Here is a 21,021-nt window from a genome sequence, read left to right on the forward strand (position 1 = left end):
ATAGTACCTGCTTGTAAGGTAGGCATCTATTACATCGGCTTTGTTTTCAGCTCTCAAAGTAGCAAAATTTCCATCACTTCTAAGTGGAAATCTTCCAGTTCCTGTAAGGATTACTCCTTTCTCCTAGGTGGTCTTTTTTTTGTATGTTCACTACTGCTTATGGAAAAAACGTTGTGTGGCAGTTAAAGTTAAACCCAGAGCTCGGTGTGAAACTGGGTATTAATGCAGGAATTGCCACTGGGGATGAGCCCTGTTCCTGTTGAGCTCAGCTTTCCCTCTCTGGTGGATGCCCTGGTAAGTATTTCAGAGGAAACTGCAGCACAGCCCTCAGTAAGGCAATAATGAACCTAACACAGAAGGTCTTTTGAGCTGTGCTGTGAAAAATGAGAGTCTGTATATTTACTTATTATACCCAGTCTAAAGCAGCTCTTGGGGTTTTTTCTTGTTAAGTATAACTGTTTGATCCTTTCTGATACTCTGCTCTTCTTATAGTCTCAATGATGTCTTGTAACAATGAGTTTCACCTCGGGTTAATCAAGTTCTCTAGAAAAAGATGTTTTCCTTTATCAATTTTATGTGTTGTTTTTTCAATTTCATTCAATGTCCACAGGAGTAGTTTTATTTCCCTTTTTCTACCATTCATTATTTTCTAAGCCTCTACAATGTCTTCCCTTCTTCATCTCCTGTCTAAAGCAAACAATTCCAAATGCCTTAGCTGCTTCTACTTGATTTGTAAGCTTTTAAGTATTTTTATTTCATTTTTGTACCTCTCCTAATTTTGAAGTGTACTTTTTAAAGATTAGAATTTGAGACATAAGCCTGAACTGTAGGTTGGAAATGGAATATTACTTGTATAATTCTGAATCTTTTCACTATTTTTGTTTTTAATTTCCTTTTTTCTGGTGATCCCATACTGGAACAATTTCGGGGAACTTTCACCACTGGGCAGATTCTCACAACACCTCCCACAACTACATCTTCACTTACCTGGGCATACGAGGAGTGCTTCAGATGACATGAGCCACTGTATTTTGTTATTCCAATGAAAGGGCAAACTGTTTTCAGAGCATTTTAGTGGGGTTTATTTGGGGCTTTTTAAATGATCAAGGACATATATTTGTCAAATACAGGTGAAAGACAGGCACCTGGAGTGGCTAATTCTGTAGTGTTCTGCTCATTGTAAAACTCAGTTGTCTGAATTGAAGCCCGTGTTTCTTCCTGAAGAGAGGTTTAAGTAATTGCAGTTATAGTTGTACAGTTTCTTATTAAATAATAATCCTTTGGTGCTGAGGCATCTCAAGATAACTCAGTTTAGCCTCTGCATTTTAAAGTACCTTTAAGTCACTTCTTCCGGAGTGCTGCCCAAACTTGAATTCATCTAGTTGTGGCTGACGTTCATCTATGAAAATGCCGTTTGGCGCAAGTATTGGAAAACAGATGGTCTCCCAAGTCAGTGGTTGCTTCCGTAACTGGTGGATTTTCATCATTCAAAGAAACTTTCTCAAACTTTTTCTCTCATTTAATACCTTTGTAAATGAGGCTGTAGGACAGAAAAAGTCTAAACTACACGTAACTTTCAGTCCTGATGTAGCAAGTTTTTGGCTTGAAATTAGATGTGAAAAATAGTAGTGCAGATTGCACATCTCTTTTGTTTTCTCTTTTTTTTCTTTTTTTTTTTAATCCCCAGGTCTAAACGTCCAGTGCCAGTTTCAACCACAGCTCCCAGAATTGACTCTCCCAGGGCTGTAATTCCCCATCAGAAGGTAAGTTTCTCCTCAGCCAGAATGAATGCTATTTCTGTCTGCTGTGGTGAAGGTAAATATCTACTATAGGTAATAGCTTCTGCCTGCCCCAAATAATTAAAGGTTGAATGAATGCACAGACAGCAAAACTGCTGCAAGGCAATGTATTAGTGATCTGTATTTTGCTAATTTCTGATTAGCAGGACCAAAGCATCCAGCTATCCTCTGATGTGATTTGGTCTAACCAATTCTCAGCAACTGTTTTCATCTTAGCTACAAGAAGCCACTAAAGCTTCTCAAAAATCTACATTTGCTTTCGTAGATTGTTGGGGAGAACCATTAGACTGTGCCTCCATCTATCCAAATCCTGGCTGCAACTGAAATAAAACTGATTTGGAAAGAGGACATGAGGGCATTTGAAAGCTTGCATCATATAGTGTTCTTATCATAGAATTCAGAAGACCTGAGAATAAAAAATAAAGAGGATAAGTCAATTTAATGAATAACAGCAAGTGGCAGAGGAAATGAATGGCTTGGTTTCCATTGTCAAAGCACATCATCTTTCATAAAATAAATGTTCATTTTAGAATAAACACTGACTGTACCTGGCAACTCATCTTCTGTATCTTTGGAGACACTGAGGAGCAGGGGTACCTGAAAGATGGTGTGCATATATCCCTAGGCTCAAGCTCTGGGCAGAACATTTGTATTGCTGATGAATGGACAGGAGCTACAGTTTCCATTGCTGCAACTTATCCCTGCTGTCTGTGCCAGTTCCATTCCTAGCATGCATATAAATCAGAAACACTGATGATCAAAATACGTGGGGAATTTGATGATTTTCTACTGGGTTTGACAGTTCCAACATCCATAGATCAATTTTAAGTAATTTTTATAAACACTATGCTTTCCAAATTCAGAGCACAGATGGTAACATCATCTCTGAGACTGCTGCAAATAGGTTCAAAATAGCAGAAGAGAATGCACCTGGGGGGAATAATTTGATTCAATTTTATTTTGTGAAATTTTAAATTAACCTGACTGGCCGTTTATTAGTTGAGGCAGAAATTGTTTTTTCAGACTGGATGTTGTAAACTTTTTTGGCAAGATGAAACTAAGAATTTATCTTGCTCAGAGTTGTTTCTGTTTATATCATGATTTTATAAAAGTTATTTTGGAGGAACTTATTGGAACAGTCACCAAACAGTACTGTGAAATTCCTAGGGAAAAAACAATGAATCATTCTTTTGTTTAAACTGGTGTTTGACTGCACCAGCAAAGTAATAGGGACAGGAAGGGGAAGGAGTTCTCATTTTCCCTGGAGACCCACCCAGAATGCTGTCAGTGTTCAAGGGTCAGAGTAGATGTGTCTCATCAGTTATTCACCAACACAAGGTTGGCTCCTACCTTTTGGGGCTCTATAGCACCTGCAAGGGTGAAATGAAAATTTTGAAATGAAAATTTTGTCCCCTTCCTCCACGGGCACATAAAGCTCTTACATATTGGACTTTCATGACTCTTTAGGTGCATTTTAGGTGCATTTCTTCCTTGTCAGTTTTAAAATTGCTGCCGTAGGTTTTCAAAGCTGTTTACCACAAAAAATACTGTCCTCCCTTAACTATCTACTGTATAGAAAACTAACTTTACACACGGCAGGGGTCTCTTGAAGGTCCTAAAAGACCCCTTGGCATGAAAGCCATGAAGACAGTTTACATTTCCTAGTCTAACCCTTCAGAGAGAGATAAGGATCAAAAGACTCAACCCATTTTCAGAAGCTTGCTGTTTGAGAATTCTGTGCAAGGTGCTCAGGAAAGGTTTGTAGGAGCTGCTGGAGGCAGCCTTTTCTGAGCCAGCTACAGGCAGTACTGGCAGCTGGAAAAGAGAATTAGTGGAACCTTTCTAGAGGAAAAGGGTGGCTTCCAGGGGAAGGTATGGTGGGAAACAGGTTATCTTGCAGTATTCAGGAAGATCTTAGGTGTAGGGTCATTCACCCAGGGGAAGAGGTAACATCAGAGTGCTGGACCCTTTGCAGGTCAAGAGTGACACTTGTGTCACTTGTCTACATTAATACTGAGTTTTGTGTAAAGAAGAATTCTTCCCTGGGGGTTGTTTGGAAGGAAAACAGGCATTGAGCTCTCAGAGAAGTCTAAAAATCCAGAATAAAGATACTTTACTGGTAGAGGCAGTGTAATGCTGATTTGGCAGTAAGGTGTGTTACACTGAATACACTTTAAAACCAAGGTTTCTTTGCTTGTCCCTTGATTATTTCTAGTAACAAGTGTCACTGTAGAAATGAAGAATTCTGTGACACTAAGGCAGAAGTCACCTCCACACCTCTGCTTGACAGTGTTTAGACTGATGGTTTACATGAAATGAATTTGATGGCATTTTTAAAAATCAGCAAAAGACTGAATTACAAGACAGTTGTGACAGTGTCATCCTCATGCATCAAGAGAAGCTTTCCTCACCCTTCTCTGGTTAAGGTTAAGGTGTGGCAATGTTAGCTAAACAATCTGCATGTGCAACTTCACTGTCTAGTTAAAACCATAAATCCTCTTGTACATTATTGCTGATCTGATTGCAGCTTCCACTAATTTTCAAGCATGCACTTCTTTCACTATTTTTTTTTTGTTTTATTTTAGGGAAACAAGCATACTTTTTCACAAAGATCAGTCATTCTTTCACGAAGCTGATCAATATTATAAATGATACAGGTTCTGCAACCATAAGTATATAAGGCTATTATTGGAAATAAGGTTTGATTGCATTTTGGTTTCACTGTATCTGACATAAATCTCAAACTAGAAACAATTTTCATTTAGTTTAGCCAAATATTTTTGATTGAGTGAAGTCTTTTGTACAGGTGGGAAGAAAGGGCATAGTTAATGTTGAAAGAATTCAAATAACATTAAAAGTAAGCTTGAGTCCAAGGATTTAAACTAAGCCATCCATCAGTCAATGAGTTCCTGCAGCTCTTCGGAGGGGACACAACACAAGTGAAGACTCAGCTCAGTGCAGTTCAAAACATTCAAGCTGGCATTTTAGGGCTAAGCATGGCTTTAACATTTGTTCATTTGCATGAAGGTATTGACAGCCTTGTTAATTCTAATAATATGGTTATGTGTTGTGCTTTCTGTGAAACACTACTGACAACACTTTTATTTTGGAGTCCCAGTGAGCATCTTGTCATACTTATGATTTGTTCCCTCCAAATTTGGGAGCCTATGTGTCTAAGAAAAAACATATGGAGATGACTGACTTTTTAAGTAGAGTATAGAATGGAGGAGCTGGCTCAGCCAAAAGCAGTTTGATCATGTCTGAGCAGAGTCATTCAGTGCCATGGTGCCTCTATTTCCTTTATCCTCTAAAAAATGTAAAGCAACAATTGCTTCTTGAGCATGTTGGGTGGTCAAATTCACTGGTATACTGTTAAAATTGTTCTCCCAGAAGTGCAAGAGGTGAGTAATGACTGTAGAATCACAGCAATAGATAAAAAATGACATGTCAAAGGGAGAGGATCTGCAAAACCTGGTGTTGTATCTCCCAATCTAAATTTATTTTTCACTTCCCTGATACATAAGAAGGAACATTTGCCTTTCATAGGAACTGGATTTTTATCAACAAATAATAATAATACTATTTCACAATGGAAATTGAGCTGATTCCTAGCTTCCTTCTATTTCAAAAGGTTTGAGACTCCTCTACATTTATCAGTTTGAAGCTCATTCCCTGACGTTACGCAGTTTTCCTCCCGCAGTAAGGGATTGCTGCACGATCCCTCATCTTTCAGAAGGGAAGCCCATTGCTCAGTGTCAGAGCCTCCTCTCCTGGTCGGCTGGAGGGGTAGCATCAGACTCCCGGAGCTGGAAATGTCAGCTTGCTTTCCCAGCCACTGAAAGAGAATGGGATGAGAGATGGGGAACAGAGGAACGTTTGTAATTCTTGGCTGCATTTCATGTGATGCAATGCTGGAAGCTCAGTGCTGCTGCTCAGTATTAGACATTTGCCCTTCACAGTCAGAAATGGGTTCCAAAATTCTGCATTAATCTGATTTTGACACTGAACTGGAGACAAAAAATAATTCTACAATATTCTCCCAGGAATAAATTGAATCAGAGATTTTTTTTGTTGGTCACAAAAGGGAAGAGCTAAATATGCTGATGATGGGGCAGTAATTATTTAGAAGTACAGCTGCTCCCTTAGACACTTCCTGTTTCATCCATTTTTTCCCCCACAACACAGAAAAAACAACTACCCTAAAACTATCCAAAATATGAACTCAAGATGGAGATTGCTAACCTGGCACTGCTGGGCTCTTAATTCTAATGCTGATTTGCCAGTATGCTGGTATTCTAGCTAGAAATCATTTGAGGAGTAAAACCAGAACTCCATTTGTGCCAAAAGGGAGCAAAATAATCAGCCATCATTTTTTTAGGGCTGTCCTATGATTTTCCCTTTGCCAGTTGATGCTGTCCAGTAACACCAAGACTATGAAAATGCATTAGGACTAAGGAAATATGCGGCATTTCTCTCATTAGCAGTTGAAACTGATACTTTACAATCAGCTCTCCTTGTATGTCCTTTTATTTTGGGTTATAGGGAGAAACCTACCATTAACTAAAAGCCAGAGTTTTCAGGGTAACAAATGAATGTAACTCCAGCATATCCTTTTTCTTCTCTGTTACATCTGTGTTTATTTTTTATTTAATAATTGTTTTGTCCCTCTGGTATGTAAAAATGATTTGCCCAAGTGATTACTTAATTTTTGAACATGGCCTTGTGCATTTGTGCCTCTTTTTGAACACATTTTTAGAGAGAAGCCCTGTTTTCTATTTATTTAATGAAGCTTTTCTATTTATTTAAGGAAGCTTTCAATAGGCCACTGGAAGGGATTGTTGTTTGCTCTTTTCAGTGTCAGGGTATAATAACCAAAGTACGTATTGCAAATGTATTTATTTAAAAAGGCATGGTCTGAAAATGCTTTTAGGATTATCTGTTTCTACAGCCTCGGGCAGCTATTAATGCCAGCTAAAATCTCTTCCTGTTTATCACTAAGAAAAATTTTCTTAGTTAATTTTATCTGTCTTACATTTTTGATTCAACGTGTCTTAAATATGTTTAATGTTATGATCACTTATATCCCTAGACCTTTAGGGTTTTTTTCAATAAATTTTAATTAATCAAGGCATATTATCTTGATTTTTTTTCAAATGTATGCTCCCTAAATTTATACATGCAATATAGAAAAATCCAAAAGGGCAATAAATTTTTTTTTCTCCTGAACCATAATGTTAAAATTAGTAAATTATATTAATGATAACCAACACTAGCAAAAGCATAAAATTAGAGGCCAAATTATTCTCAGACCTATATTTCATGGAAGGGGAAGATGAGTGCAAGGTGTTAAAGATGATGATTGCATTGCCAACGAATGAGGCAAAACATCACTGCAGGCCACCACCTGCTCTTGAACTGGCCATCACTGAGGCCAGATTGTGGGCTCCATTCCTGCTTCAGGCTGATGTCCCCTGCCTGTCCCTGTCCCCTGAGCTGGACTGCAGCAAGTAGCCAGCATTACTGGCCCTCTTAACCGTGAGCGTTTTTCTTTTTTGATATCACCTCTTATTTTGGTTTCACTAAGATGCATTTATAGTGAATCGTTTATGAAGCTCAGGTGTTGGACTGTGTTTTTCCAGGATGAGTTTTTGGTGGATTGTTTTGAATCTGAACACCAGCGCAGACACTTCTATGGCTATAGGTATTGTAGGAGAGATTCCTTTGGCAAAGGAAAACCTGCTGCTGTCCCAGTTAGGAGTATTATGTGGGACAGGACTGTAGGATCACACACACACCTACATACTCAAGCACACACTCCCTCAAGTGGAAATGAAGCAGGAATGATCAGCATAGGAGCAGCCTCTTTGTGGAGCAGTACCTGTTCTTGAGTCCTGTTGGTGTCTCTGCTAACCCTGCTGCATGGCCTGATCAGCATGAACCAGAGCCCAGGAAAGCAGTGCATCATTTCCATAACCTCAGGTGCACTCATAGGAAACAGAATGGTGTGGTCTAGAATCATTGTGTCTTTATAATAATGGCATTGACTTCTATGGTTGTACATGATCTAAAATTATTCTTACCTCAAGACTTTTTTTTTTAAGATTTCTTAGTTATCCTAGAAATTAATGGACAGTATTGCCTTAATGTAAAATTACTGCTGTGAGGTTGACTAGTAGCAAATGCTCTCCTAATGTTAAGCTTTATTTGTTGATTTCAACTAAAACCTAGTAAAAGAATGCCTGAGTTGTTTTTGCTTTCCTTATTTTGAAACAATGCATTTCTTTGTTGAAAATCTTCCCTGAAAGTTTGAATGCTTTGGCCCCAATCTGTTTATTGCTAGTTTATGACTATGTTTACAGCATTAATTGCAAATATGTTATTTTTGCATGTGTTCTATGATTGCTCTTTTCTTTTTTTCTTTTCTTGGCCTGCATGTTTGCTACTACAGGAACCTGCTTGGGAAATCAATGGCAACAGAACAACCTTCAACCCTCTAACTAACACGGCGACTGGGCCTATGGGTAGTGTTTTAGCAACCAATGGAACCTTTTCAGGCTACCTCAACCAGCAAGAGATCAGCCTTTCAAATAGCTCTTCCTACCTAAAGACTACCACAGTTAGATCTTCCATGTCCTCTCAGTCTGTGACTCCTGACATTTCACCTGCCAAGAGCTCGTTAGGTTCCAAAGCAAGCCCAGCTTTGGCTGGTGGCAGTAGCCCTGCTCGCCAGCCGAGCCCTGCAAGGCAGTATAACAACCCCATTGGCCTTTACTCGGCAGAGACCCTGAGGGAAATGGCTGAGATGCATAAATTGAGTCTCAACCGAAGGGCTTCGGAAGGTGGACTTCCTAGAGGGTAGGTAACATGGTAACATCTTTAATTATTGCAATAACTAATGAACTTGCTGAGCAGTGAATGTAATGGTGCTTACTCTATTGTACATTTGTCTAGCAGTCATTATTAAAGTCTGGATCAATAATTAAGTTTTCCAGTAGCCTCCAAAACATACCCACATTGCCATTACAGAGCAATGGTTGTTGGTATGTGGCGTGCAGCATGGATTGGCAGTAGTCAGCAGAGCATGAGAGGGAGCACCAAGACTGAAGTAACTGTAATCATCTCAGGGTTGTGCCACTCAGCAGTTCTAACTAATGCATGGAGTCTCAGAGAACCAAGTATTGCTGTCAGACATCAGAGCAGCTGCTATAAACCACACCTGATCTTTGGTACTTTGCTTGAGAGAAATGGCTTTGACCAGCAAATCCACCATACCCAGCTACTGGGGTGTCCTGCTGTAATTCCTGCCTTAATGTCTTGGCTTTCCTAAGCAAAATGAGTCAGAACTGCAATATTTTGAATCCTCTGGTTTGAAGAATGTCTTGCATCTATTAGTTTTTAGGTTAACTTTGCTATAACAAAGAATGATCTCCAGATACTGCCCAGATAGTTTGATCCCATGCTGTCAAGGTTTTCCATATTCCTATATTGCAGGTCAACTATTTTATTAGTAGGCTTGTGAAGTCAGGAGCTTAGACTGCTGTACATGAGAAAAAGCAGGGAGAAACAGGTTTTCCTAATTTTTTTGCCTTCATGTATAAATCATCAAACAAATCTAATTTTTTAGGTTTTTTGTAGCTTGGGTTTTTATTTTAAATGAAGATAAATTTCTTGTTAGGAATGTGGGGAAAAGTGGGTTTTTTGACACTAGTGACTTGGCTACATGAGGAAAACCAGAAAATTCCACAATCCGCTCAAGGTCTGATAGCAACTGCATATCTTCAGTACTTTATATCCACTTGCAGCAGCTCTTTGCAAAAATAAAACCAAGAGGTTTTAAGTTGTAGAAAAGTAGGGATATTTCATCCTATTAAAAGAGCATATACACCTGTTCTAAATGATTCAAGCAATTTTATGTGATTCACTGCCACTCTCTTGAGCACTCAACATTAACAATCCTAATTAACTTATCTGAGAAAATTCTATCCTCCCTTCTTATACTTGATAATTAAGTAAAGCAATTGCCTTTAAAAAAATAATTTCAGTTAGTTACCAAGATCAGCAAAATAAACCTCAGAATACTTGTCTCATAATTTACAGTTTCCTGAAGAATACCAATTCTTGTCTTATTTTAATATACAGAGTTTCCTGGGTGTATATCTTGTTGTCTTTTTCTCCACTATGTTCATAATCCTCCTTAATACCTGCAGGGGTGAGGGTAAAGGGGCTGAATTTTGGATGGCTCAGCATTGTGTTTGTTATCAGAATTACAACACAGCTGTATCAATCACCAAAGTCAGTGTGAGCCTTTCTATTCAGTTGGAATGAAATTTTAGGGAACTGCTATCTGCCTTTACCATCTGGAACACTGATGGACAAACAAACAAACAAAAAAAAAAACCACAAATCCCTTATCCTGCTGTGCAGGAACATTCTGAAAAGATGAAAGAGCCCAGAAGCACTAAATAAATGTATCTTGTCTGGTAACTTCTCTGAGATTTAGAGAACTGTACATCTCTGTTGACATGCAGAGAAAATTCAGAGCTCAGTAGTGCTATCATTCCCACTCCCACTTGACTGTTATCCATGAAGTAAGAAGTATCTTGCCTCCTGCTCCATGGAGAAAAACATGGAACCTGTAACTATCTTGGGACTTGGTGGCATCCATGATAATCTCAAACTCACAGTGCATGTATGGGAATAAGGAAGCACTGTGAGCACTGAAAAATCACCTCTGGTCTTTACTGGGAACATTCTTACCATATGACACAACACGGTTGTGATATTGTGGTGCTCCAAAACTGAATTCATTGTGCTTTCACAAACATGCACTTAGCTGTATGGTAAAAGCTGCAAGAAAGTTCAAGCATGAGCAGTGATATTAAGGTATGTTTCAGTTCTGTGCCCTTTTCACCAGATGATTTAAACTTAATTGTGTGAATTGCTGTTACAGGTTTAGCTTAACCCTTTGGAAAATCCTATCAAGAAGCTGAAATTAATTTTGGGATTACTTCCTTGATCTGTGAAGAATAACAAAGCATCTGTTTGTCTGATACACTTTATATTAAAGCTTTATCACTCTGACCCAAGGTGAAAAATAAGATAGCCTGTTAGGAGTGTGGAACGTGATGTGCTGAAAGCTCTGGAGTGTATGAATAAATATGAACAGTGAGTCATAGTTTGTAACATGCATCTTTTTCATTCCAGTGTAAGTTATTTTTCACACTGTAGGTCAAGGGCAGTAAATACCTGTCCCACAAGTACGTGCCAGGTGGCTTGGGTTACTGGCCTCTTACTGAGTGACCTCTGTGAGCAGCAAGTTGGGTGTTCCAGACATGTCCCTGTATAGAGTCAAGCTAAAATTATGTGTGGCTCTGAACTGGGAGGAATTTTCTCATCATATCCTAAATATAAGGAGAAGCAAAGCATTACTGTTTTTGAAGGAAGCTATAGCAGCCGCTTCACATCTCAAAAATCATTACTGAGATATGACTACTGAGCTGCTCTTAGTGTGTGCACATAATGTTTCTTTTATTTGGATGTACTTTTATATTCCTTTAATTAAGGTTGTATTTTAAGGGTTTGGTAGTTCTGCCTTGAAAATGTTATTTTATATGTATGGTAGATGCGTGGATGAGTCAGAAAATGATACCATTACACTTGCTTTCATTGTAAATGAGTTCCCAGCTGTCTCACAAACACCTAAAATGGACATAGGTTCACTGATGTGCTTACAGGCTGCAGCTTGTTCCTAATATATCTCTAACAGTTCCTGTAAGAACATTTGGCTTAATGTAGGGTTTATAAAGCTAGAATATTTTCAAATCTGAGAGTCTGACCAGTAGCTGCAGAGGGTGATCTGTGGTTGCTTTACCATGGAAGTGCAGAAGTGCAAAGCCTTTACTGCAACTTTGGCTCATTAGAGTCCTCTTGATTGTGAAAAGTGCTGTTTGATGATCATTGGTAGGAAAAAGCAGTAATATCAAAGGTTCTGTAAGGAAAAAGCAGGAGGGGCCAAATCCACTTGGAATGTCACTCTTTAACAGTGTAGCTTTGCTGTCCAGTATTTTGTATCAGTCCCAGACACAAAAATGTCACAGCAGCAAGTTGGAATCCTCGGTGCCCAGTTCTGTCAACAGCATTCCATACAGCCAAGTAAAAAGAAAAGTTTATTAACTGACCATGGATCTCTTCCTCTTTATTTTGCACAAAATAGGATTAATTAAGTCTTCAACCAAGAAAAGAGCAGAATGTGGGTATTCTAAGCTTCGGAGGAAAAAAAGTTAAAATAAATATCACAGCCCATTACTGCTATTTGTGCAACCACCGCAAAGAGTTATTGGGAAGAGCACTGTAGTCCAGACTGAGCACATTCTGTTCTGCACTCCCAGCTTTATCCTGTGTTATGGTGGTTTGGAATTACTGTGCAAGCACCATCACTAGTTTATACAAAGATGCAGGAATGGAGTGTGAACGTACCTTTTTTCATACTGTATGGAACCAGCCGGAATAAAATATACTGATATGGATAGTCCCAAAGGAAATACAGCGAGCATGGCTTGCTTTATTTCATGTGGAATAAATTAGGAATGACTGTCCCAAAGTTAATTGGCTTACACACCTCTTGGCATAATGTAGGTGCAGTCATATCTAACCAAATGCTTTGTTATATACAAAGGCATTTTCCTTAGTTTTAGCTTTAAAACATTTACCAATATATTCTTTGGATCTTCTCCAGCATGTAAAAGACTTAAAAATCAGTCTTGCAAAACCAACTCTGAGGGTGGCCTGAGAACAGACTTTATCCGTGAATATTCAGTATCTAAGAGAAAAATATAGCCTCTTCCACTCCTTTGCTATTTTCAGATGAGAATATACTTTGAAAATTCTCCTTTTTTCCCTCTGCTCCCTCCTTCCTTCACTTTGGTAGTAGTACTTTTAAGGATGCACAGCAATAAGATTGTGTTCAACAGTCAGCCAAAATGCCATGGTACCCTACTAAATCCTGGTGGATCAACTATAATCCCTGCATTTTTTCCTTTCTTAATCATGTTGGGGTTTTTAGGCATACATTTACTTTTTGTTCTTATTTGTACATGGTCTGAGAAGAGCTGTAGTAACTTTTTGTAAATGTCTTTTGGCCTTTGCACTCTACAAACTATTGACTTTTTTCTGTGTGGTTGGTTTTGATGTTGTTTGTTCTCTTTCTCTTCTTCTAGGTCATAACCAACACCGCTGCCAAGTTAGTATCACCTCTGTGTAGTGCCAGATATTTGTGTGACGCTGTGTGTGTGAAGATGTGTTTTCTGGGGTAGCATGATCCCCTGTGTTCCTGCTGTGTCTGCTTGCAAGTGCAAGTATTTTTTTAAACATCTGCTTGGTGTGGCAGGCGCCCTGCACTGCTCCTTCTGTCCAGCAGTGCTCCCACTTGGCATTTCTCAGTGTTGCTCGAATGCTGTGGATGGAGCTGCCACCTGAGCCTGCCCAGTTCTCTAAAAGCTTTCAGGTGGTTGTGCTTATACAGGCAGGTTTAAGTCCTCTTGAATCTTTAAGTCAGCTTCATGCCCTCAGAGTTTGGAGAGCGTTATCTGAGCCTTTTTTGGTACATTATCAGTAAAGTACTTTTAGCTTCAATGTTAAATTAATTTCTAAAGTCTGCTAAAATTCAGATTTAGGTTGCAGTAAGATACTGATATGGGAAAAAAAATCTATTAAGTGATTTAGCTTGATAAATCTATTGCCCAAAAAAGAAATAACTATTGACTTGGAAATGTGATTGATCTGCTTTATTTAGGAGATTTCAGAAAGTCCTCAGTTTTGACCTTTAGTTTTCTAGGGGCAGAGGATTGTCTCTAAACTCTTCTTTTTGCCTCTGACCTGAGTGTTGTTCATAAATTGCTGGAGACTGGGCTAAACTGATTATGAAATAAATAATCTAATACTTAAATGTCAAATTTAAACTGACAGCACCAAGTTAGGAGTATTAGTATACATAAAGTTGAAATAATATTTAGTACATATAATTTACATTGATCTTGCATTCTGTGTTGATTTCAGTGAAGTGTGGGTGTGATGATGTAAGTCCTTTGGAGTGAAAAATCCTAGCCAGTTTACATTAATAATTATTTTGACAGGATTGTCTTAGAGAGCAGCAGTCACTTTATAGGGGTGTTTGTAATCTTACTTGCTTTGGGATTTATTTTTCCTGATCTTTTGTAGCTTAGGAGAAAGATCCCATTCATTTTGCAGAGGTAACCTCTGCCACTTTGTCCTAGAGCCCAGCACTCCTTACAAGCACTAATATCTTCTGTTTGCTACCAGAGTTAGAAAAATAACTCAGCAGTTCGCAATCTGTACATTTTTTCTGTTATTTTTATTGGAATCCCATTAACTTTACTGGAAGTGTGGCTTTGGTGTATGTAATGTGACTAAAACCTCTTGAAAGACATCACTGAAACTGTTTGAAGACCACAAGTGAAAGCCCAAATGACTCCTGCTGCTACCAGGAGGGAAGTTTAGTCTGTTGTAACATTAGTAGCTTTGATTTCTATAACTGGCTATGGAAACAAATTGCTTAGAACATTATTCTTTAAAGGTGGCATATTTAACCTCTGTCCTTTCCTTCACACAATCTTCTCAGATCTTGGGTTTAGAATCTCTTTAGTACTTCCAGCAGTGTGAAAGAAAGAGAACACTAAATTCAAGATCTTGAGGACCTGTGTGTTTGTAATTATCATGTGATTGTTTAGGGTATTACACAGAAAAGAGATACTGTTGAAGTCAGGCATGTGCATGCTCAGTACAGCAACCTGCACGTCTCTGCACATCGCCCCTCCAGAGATGATGCCACTGTAATTATAGAATTGTCAGAGTTGATGAATAGTTAAGGGAGATGTGTTTTAAATGTGAGAATGTGTTGGTAAAAAGATAATTTTCACTTTTTTTGAATGCATAATGCTGCTTCCCAGTTCCCTCCCTTAAAATGTTAGCATGTGCAAGTGAAGGCTGTGGCTGTGATGCAGCATGTGCACCTGTGTGTCTCTGGTCCTTGTGCATGTGGCTGTCAATGTTCTATCAAGGATTTGCAGTCTGTATCTCTCTCTGTGCATCCTTAGTCAGGGCATCCCACCAAACAAAAGGCTGAAAACAGAGCAGAGTCCCCTGGCTGGCTTCAGAGGTTGCACAGCACCTGTGATAGTCTCCAGATAATTAAGTCAGATGGCTGCCAGCCATACTTGAGTTTACCGTTTTCATCATGCTGGGTTAAATTTTCACTCTCATCCTCTGAAGCTACCCATGGTAAACAGGCACACTGTTTTGTGTGTAAAGAGAAGAACAATATTAGCCAATAAACTTGCAATCTAATATCTTAAACTGAAAAGGAAAATTGTTCCAATCAAATGGAATTAAATTCTTCAGCGGTTCTTCTGCAGGGGGAGAAATACCTGTTTCCAGCTTTTGGGTTCAGTTCTGAATGAAACATTTATGAAATATCTGTTATGTCACAAAGGATGGAATTCCCAGTTTTGTCCAGTTTGGAGAGTGTATGGAATCTCTCCTGCTGGCATCCTCCAGCTGCTGGCAGGACAGGAACAGCCGACTGGAGATTCACCTCATCTAGGGTAGGCTGAAGAGCAGCCACCGTAGTGGCTGACATCGGTCATTGGAACTCTGGGCAGTGCTCAGTCCATAGCTCTAGGACTAGAATTATCCACATCTCAGTCCTACAAGAAAACCAGCTGCTCTTTGGTTGCAGTCTGACATCAAAGTGACTCGTTCTGGTGTCATGGAAGCTTCAGTTAGCTTGCTTTAGGGGCTCAGTCTGTCAAACATAAAATCTTTCCTTGTAAGTGGAGTCACTAGAAACTAAGGCAGCAACTCTTCCAACTGCACTTGTCCTGTTGGTTGCGATGTTGGATATTTTGATCTGGGACTGAGCATTTATCATGCCATAGTAGCACTTCAGGCTGGCTATACAGAGATTATGGGAAGATTTAGTCTTTGTAAGGAAAGCCTTGAAGATTAAAAGGCACTATTACTAAATTTAATTGTGATTAATAACACAGACAGAAAGTACTGAAATCTTCTAAATAATAGAGAACCTGATATCTGTTCACGTCACTGTACTTTCTAGACCTTTGTAAGACCCTTCTGAAAACACAAATGGATGAAAAAAAAAGTGGGAATTCTCTGCACTGTGCATGTACATCCCATGGGCATGCATATATACATGTGCATGTTTGTATACACTTAGATGTATATATGCATATAACAACAGAATTTTAGTATATGTATCACACAAATACTTACAGATTTTTTTGTGATATTTTAATACAGTGACAGCTGTTTTACCTTTTTTTTCCTTTTTATACATTATAAGCCAACCCCAAAATGACATCCATTAGCACAGCCATCTTTTCGCTGTGGCTTGGTACTTACATTGCCTGTGCTTCCCTGATGAGAAGCTTTGGTGAGATGCCATGAACAGACATGCACACTCCTCTCTTGGTGGTGCTTCCCTCACTTAACTTCACGCCTCTCTCCTTTCTTCCCCTCCCTTCCTTGCCCATGGAACCTCACTCTTGCATAACCCAGCACGGACTTCACGGAGCGTTTCAACCCCAATGTCCTGAAGGACTCTGCCCTGTCTACCCACAAACCCATTGAGGTGAAGGGCCTTGGCGGCAAGGCTACCATAATTCACGCGCAGTATAACACCCCGATCAGCATGTATTCCCAGGATGCTATCATGGATGCAATTGCAGGCCAGGCACAAGCCCAGGGTGGAGAATTTGCTGGGTAAGGTTATTTCCTTCTGTGGAATGCTCTTTCTCTCTGCATGGTACTTGTAACATCCCTACCTGCATGACACATTTGCTCTTCCTGGACTCTTTCTTTTTTCCTGGGTGAAAAATGCGTATCAATCCTAGGCAGTGTCGAAAAGCACTTCCATGTTTTCAATTTAAAAGGATGAATCACTAGAAAATGATAGCATGGTTTGTTATTGGAAGGGACCCCCAAAGTTCTAAGCCCCTACCATGGTCGGGGTACGTTAATTTAACCTAGTTTTTTGGTATTCCTCCTAGAACTGGTAAACGCCACAAAAATACATCTAATGCTCTGTATATGATACTGAATGACTTTTCATCCTGGCAGCCATGATTTATAATAGTCACTATTGTATGCATAGCTCAGAAAAGAGAGAAAAGGAGGATGGAATTTTTATTGAGAAGGGAAGAATGCAAAATATTTATTTAGTGCTGGCTACTGTTTTATTCTTCAGAATGGAATGTTTTGCTGTATTTTCCCTATCTCCAGTTTACATACAGTACATGTGTTTTACACAGATCCTTTGGACTATGGCAAAATCCCCTGATCTTTAATAACTCTGCTTTTCCAATGCATGTTTTTGGTAATCTTACCTGATTAACTTATCCAGAGTTGTAATAACTTTACTGAAATTACATATGCAATAAAAGTAGCCAGGTTTATCTCTTACCAGGTGCACTTCTGCCTAAAATAGAAATTGCCTTCCTGTGATATGACACCAAAATACAGCTATAGCAACACTTCAATGTAGTTTCTTTTCCATGTGTTAGCTGCAGGCTTATTCAAAGTGAGAATGGTTTATGTATTTGCTTGTGCTCCCTTTTGCTGGCCATTTTTCTCTCTTTTTTACAATTATTTTTCTTTTCTGCTAACTTTTTGCACCAATATTGCTGTTCATCACAGCTGTCCCTCATGCTGGATCACAAGCAATACCTTTAGCTGGCTTTGGCCATGACTCAGTGAATCTCCACAGGTGTTGAGTAGACTCATATTGCCAATTGATGAAGTACAAAGAAGTTCATTTGTGTTCTCTATAAGAGTTCACATCCTTCATAGGTGTGGATTATAGGAGACATTTTATGATACGTTGGCATTTCTATTAAATGCTGTAGCTTTATATGATGCAAATAGTAATGTTTAAAAAAATTCTTTAAATTATCAGATGAATATAAAGTTAATGCTGCATATGAAGATCCTTTTCATTTTATAAGTTTGCTTTAGTTTCCTCTGTGATATTCTGAACTTTAATTTGCAGTGGAAACCATAATGTTCTTTAGCTTGCTTAATTGATCAAGTCTGAGTTAAGATTATGCTTAATGTGGAAGTATTTGTATGAGAAGTTTTTGATACAAAAGCAGACCAAATTGTGTGCTGATTCATTTTGTCCCAGTTATCAGCCTATAATTTGGTCTTGGTTCTTAATTAATAATCTTAGTCCTTTTCATTTGTCCACAAGTGTCTGTAGGGTGGTAAGCACACTCAGACTGCACATCTTAAGGACAGACAGCAGCTGGAAACAGTTTACTTATTTTATCAGTGATGAAGGACAGGCTTAAGATAGGAATTCATTTTCTAGTTTCACCATTTTAAATCAGTGATGTTGTATCTTCATGAGATCAGTCAGGCTCTTGTTACTTTGGAATAAGCCACACTTACTGGATCACCATGGAAAACATAAAGGAAGGACAGAATTGTTCATACTCAGACTCCATGCTGAAACTTAAAGGTAGAAAATTTTGAATGCCCTGACTTTATATATTTTTCTACTCTTTTTTTTTTTTTCTGTTTCAATTGATCTTGCTAAACCAAGAACCAGGAGTTAGATGGCTGCAGTAAAACCATGTGGACAGTGTATTTTGAGTAATTTCTGTCAAACCACTTCTAAATTCCATTATGCGGTTTTAGCCAAATTCACAAGTTCTATAAAGACACAAATCCAGCACTTTTATTTGGAATAAGATCTGACAGTTGAAGTAGCAGAATAAATAATGTGGTTGTACAAACTAAGGTCTTGTGTGTCCTCTGCAATAAGTCAACTTGACTGGCTATTTACCAGTCTACGTGAACTTTTGTTTCTTAGGTTGTAGGGTTTTTACCTCTTAGAGCATTTTTTAAAATAGCTGGAATCAGTCTAATATCTGATGTCACAATATTTTGTTGTAGGTCTACATCAGGGGTAGAACACTGCAGTGTTCCTAAGTTTTTACTTAATATCTACTGAAATTAAATTTGCATAATGTCTCCAGGGAGTGATTCACGCAGTAAACTATAGTTTATAATGAAATCCAAAAAATAAAATTCCATTGCTACTTATTCAGAGAGGTTTGACTGCCTTTAAAGCTTGTTTTAATGGTAAAAATGTGTGACTTAAATGATGATAAGAAAAAGGAAAATAATTTTTATTGACTCCTACTAGAATACCTTAGGCTCTAGATTAAAAACTTGCACAGCTCTAACCCATTTGGGAAAAGGATTTTTTTCAGTAGCATCAATTTAAAGTAATATGCTTAAAGATGCATGATATTTCTGCACATCCACACCCAGATGGAAAGAAATTGAATTACAAAGAGGTATAACAGAGGTATTAACATGGTTATGTGCATCTTTAGGCTGTCTGTAAGAATCAACTGTCGCATTTAGGTTTATGAAATGCTCATAATCAGCGATGCGCTCTATTTTACACTTCCATGCTGAGTGGCTCATATGTCCTAGTTATTCATCCACAATATAATTATGTTTTTTAAAAAAGAAAAAGGCCTGCTGAATTAAAGACAGAGTTGGAAATACTCCAATGTATTGCATTAATTTAGTTCAATTTATATGAGCATGTTTCACTCTGCTGGGGAGGTTAATTCACCGAGCTCCATTTCCTGCCTTAATCATCTACCATAAGGATATTAATATGTCATATTAATGCCACACATTGCTACTGTGAAATTTGTAGTCCAGGCTCCAGCTCTAGTTTTTTAACAATGCTTGCGTTAATGGCATATCTATACATAAACCTTTGAACTGCTTTTTTGTACATAGATCATAATATGCAAAGAAAGCATTTGAGCTAGAGGATTTAAACAGAGGAATTTGAAGTGTCTGTGGCTGGAACACCACTGCTGCCACAGTGGTCCATAGTTGAAATCAGCAGCAGTATCCAGTGGTTTTTTACCCACTCTAGAACAGTGTTCAGCTGGGAAATTTTCTGTCCCATACAGCAGGTTTTCAAGCTTCTGCAAGATTAAGAAGTCAGTGTGGGGATATGAAGTTAACTGTTGGCCCACATCAGACAGTCACCTCTGGTATTCATACGGGGCAGGTTCTGGATGTGAAACACCCTGAAGTGCCCTGGGGACTTGAACAGGGTCACCTTTTGGGGAACATTGCTGTGACAGAACTTTCAGCATAGCCAAGCGTCAGAAGCAGCAGCAGAACACTCCCAAGGGCGTTGGCTGTGGCTTATTGTTGGTATTACAGAGAATCTCTTTGCCATGCAAACACTGTTCCTGCAGAAGGCAGGAGAAGGCAGAACTCACTGCTGTGCTATTCTTCCTGCCTCAGCAAGCCCTTTAGCTCTGTGTAATGGACCAGAAGAGGAGGACTACTGTTCTCTCTCCCCTCTTCCACCTGAAGAAGGCTATGGCACCACTTTGTCCATTGCTGCCCACAGGAGCAGCACTAATGGAAGTCACTGATGGCAGAGCCTTCCCAAAATAAACAAGTCTGCATTCTGCCTTCTGTACCTGCTAGTGTTTGGATATTGTAAGGATTGTGGTCTAGGAAACACGAGCTAAAAAAGGAACTCAAAAATGTTGCTTCCTCCTACAGGCCATCTTTCACACTAAGGAACTTTTTTACATAACTTGTATGTTTTGCGGCAGAGCTTAAAACAAAGAGTCAAGTTTTTCTCTAAATTCACCTAAGCTGCCTTCCACCCCACAGCTGATTGTGTGGAAACACACAAAAAAAAACTTAACTGGGGTTTGCACTTGGGTAGTTCCTCAGGAAAGTGAGAAGTTTGCATATAAGGGGGTTATGAATACATGGTATTGTGTGTAAATCCATCAAAGCAGTGTATACTACCTAGTGCTGAAGAAGAGGAGTGTGTCAGCTTGGAAAAACTCTGATATTTAAAGCACTACCTGGTAACATTTGCATCCCACTCTATGTAGAATGTCAGACATAGTTCCTGGCTTTTCATGACTCCTGTTAGACTTTCAAATCACAGACCCAACTTCTCTGTAGATTTTCTCTGCACAGTGATATCTTAGCACTAACTTTGAGCCTGAATCAAGGAAGCAACTGTTGGACCAAATGGCCTGTACTTTAAACAGAACTGTTTCTCAGTTTTCATGAAGTTGATCTTGTTGCTTGCAAAGCTCTTTATGGAATAGCATAAAGCTGT

At 38.8% G+C, this 21,021-nt stretch overlaps 1 protein-coding gene across 10 annotated transcripts in view; it reads left to right on the plus strand.

Annotated features, from left to right (window-relative positions):
• Positions 1–21,021, plus strand: part of LDB3 (LIM domain binding 3) — a 114,804-nt gene that overhangs the window by 48,514 nt on the left and 45,269 nt on the right. For 7 of the 10 annotated variants that reach the window (XM_064430102.1, XM_064430105.1, XM_064430106.1 and 4 more), the window contains 2 exons: positions 1,688–1,763; positions 8,248–8,654. In XM_064430102.1, coding sequence (XP_064286172.1) covers positions 1,688–1,763; positions 8,248–8,654 — 483 coding nt within the window. Of the gene's footprint in view, positions 1–1,687; positions 1,764–8,247; positions 8,655–13,015; positions 13,039–16,391; positions 16,596–21,021 lie in introns of all 10 variants that reach the window. The other 3 variants (XM_064430112.1, XM_064430108.1, XM_064430111.1) reach the window with 1 other exon arrangement.

The sequence above is a fragment of the Passer domesticus genome, chromosome 8 (genome assembly GCF_036417665.1).
Source record: "Passer domesticus isolate bPasDom1 chromosome 8, bPasDom1.hap1, whole genome shotgun sequence".
In the NCBI taxonomy this organism is placed as follows: Eukaryota; Metazoa; Chordata; class Aves; order Passeriformes; family Passeridae; genus Passer; species Passer domesticus.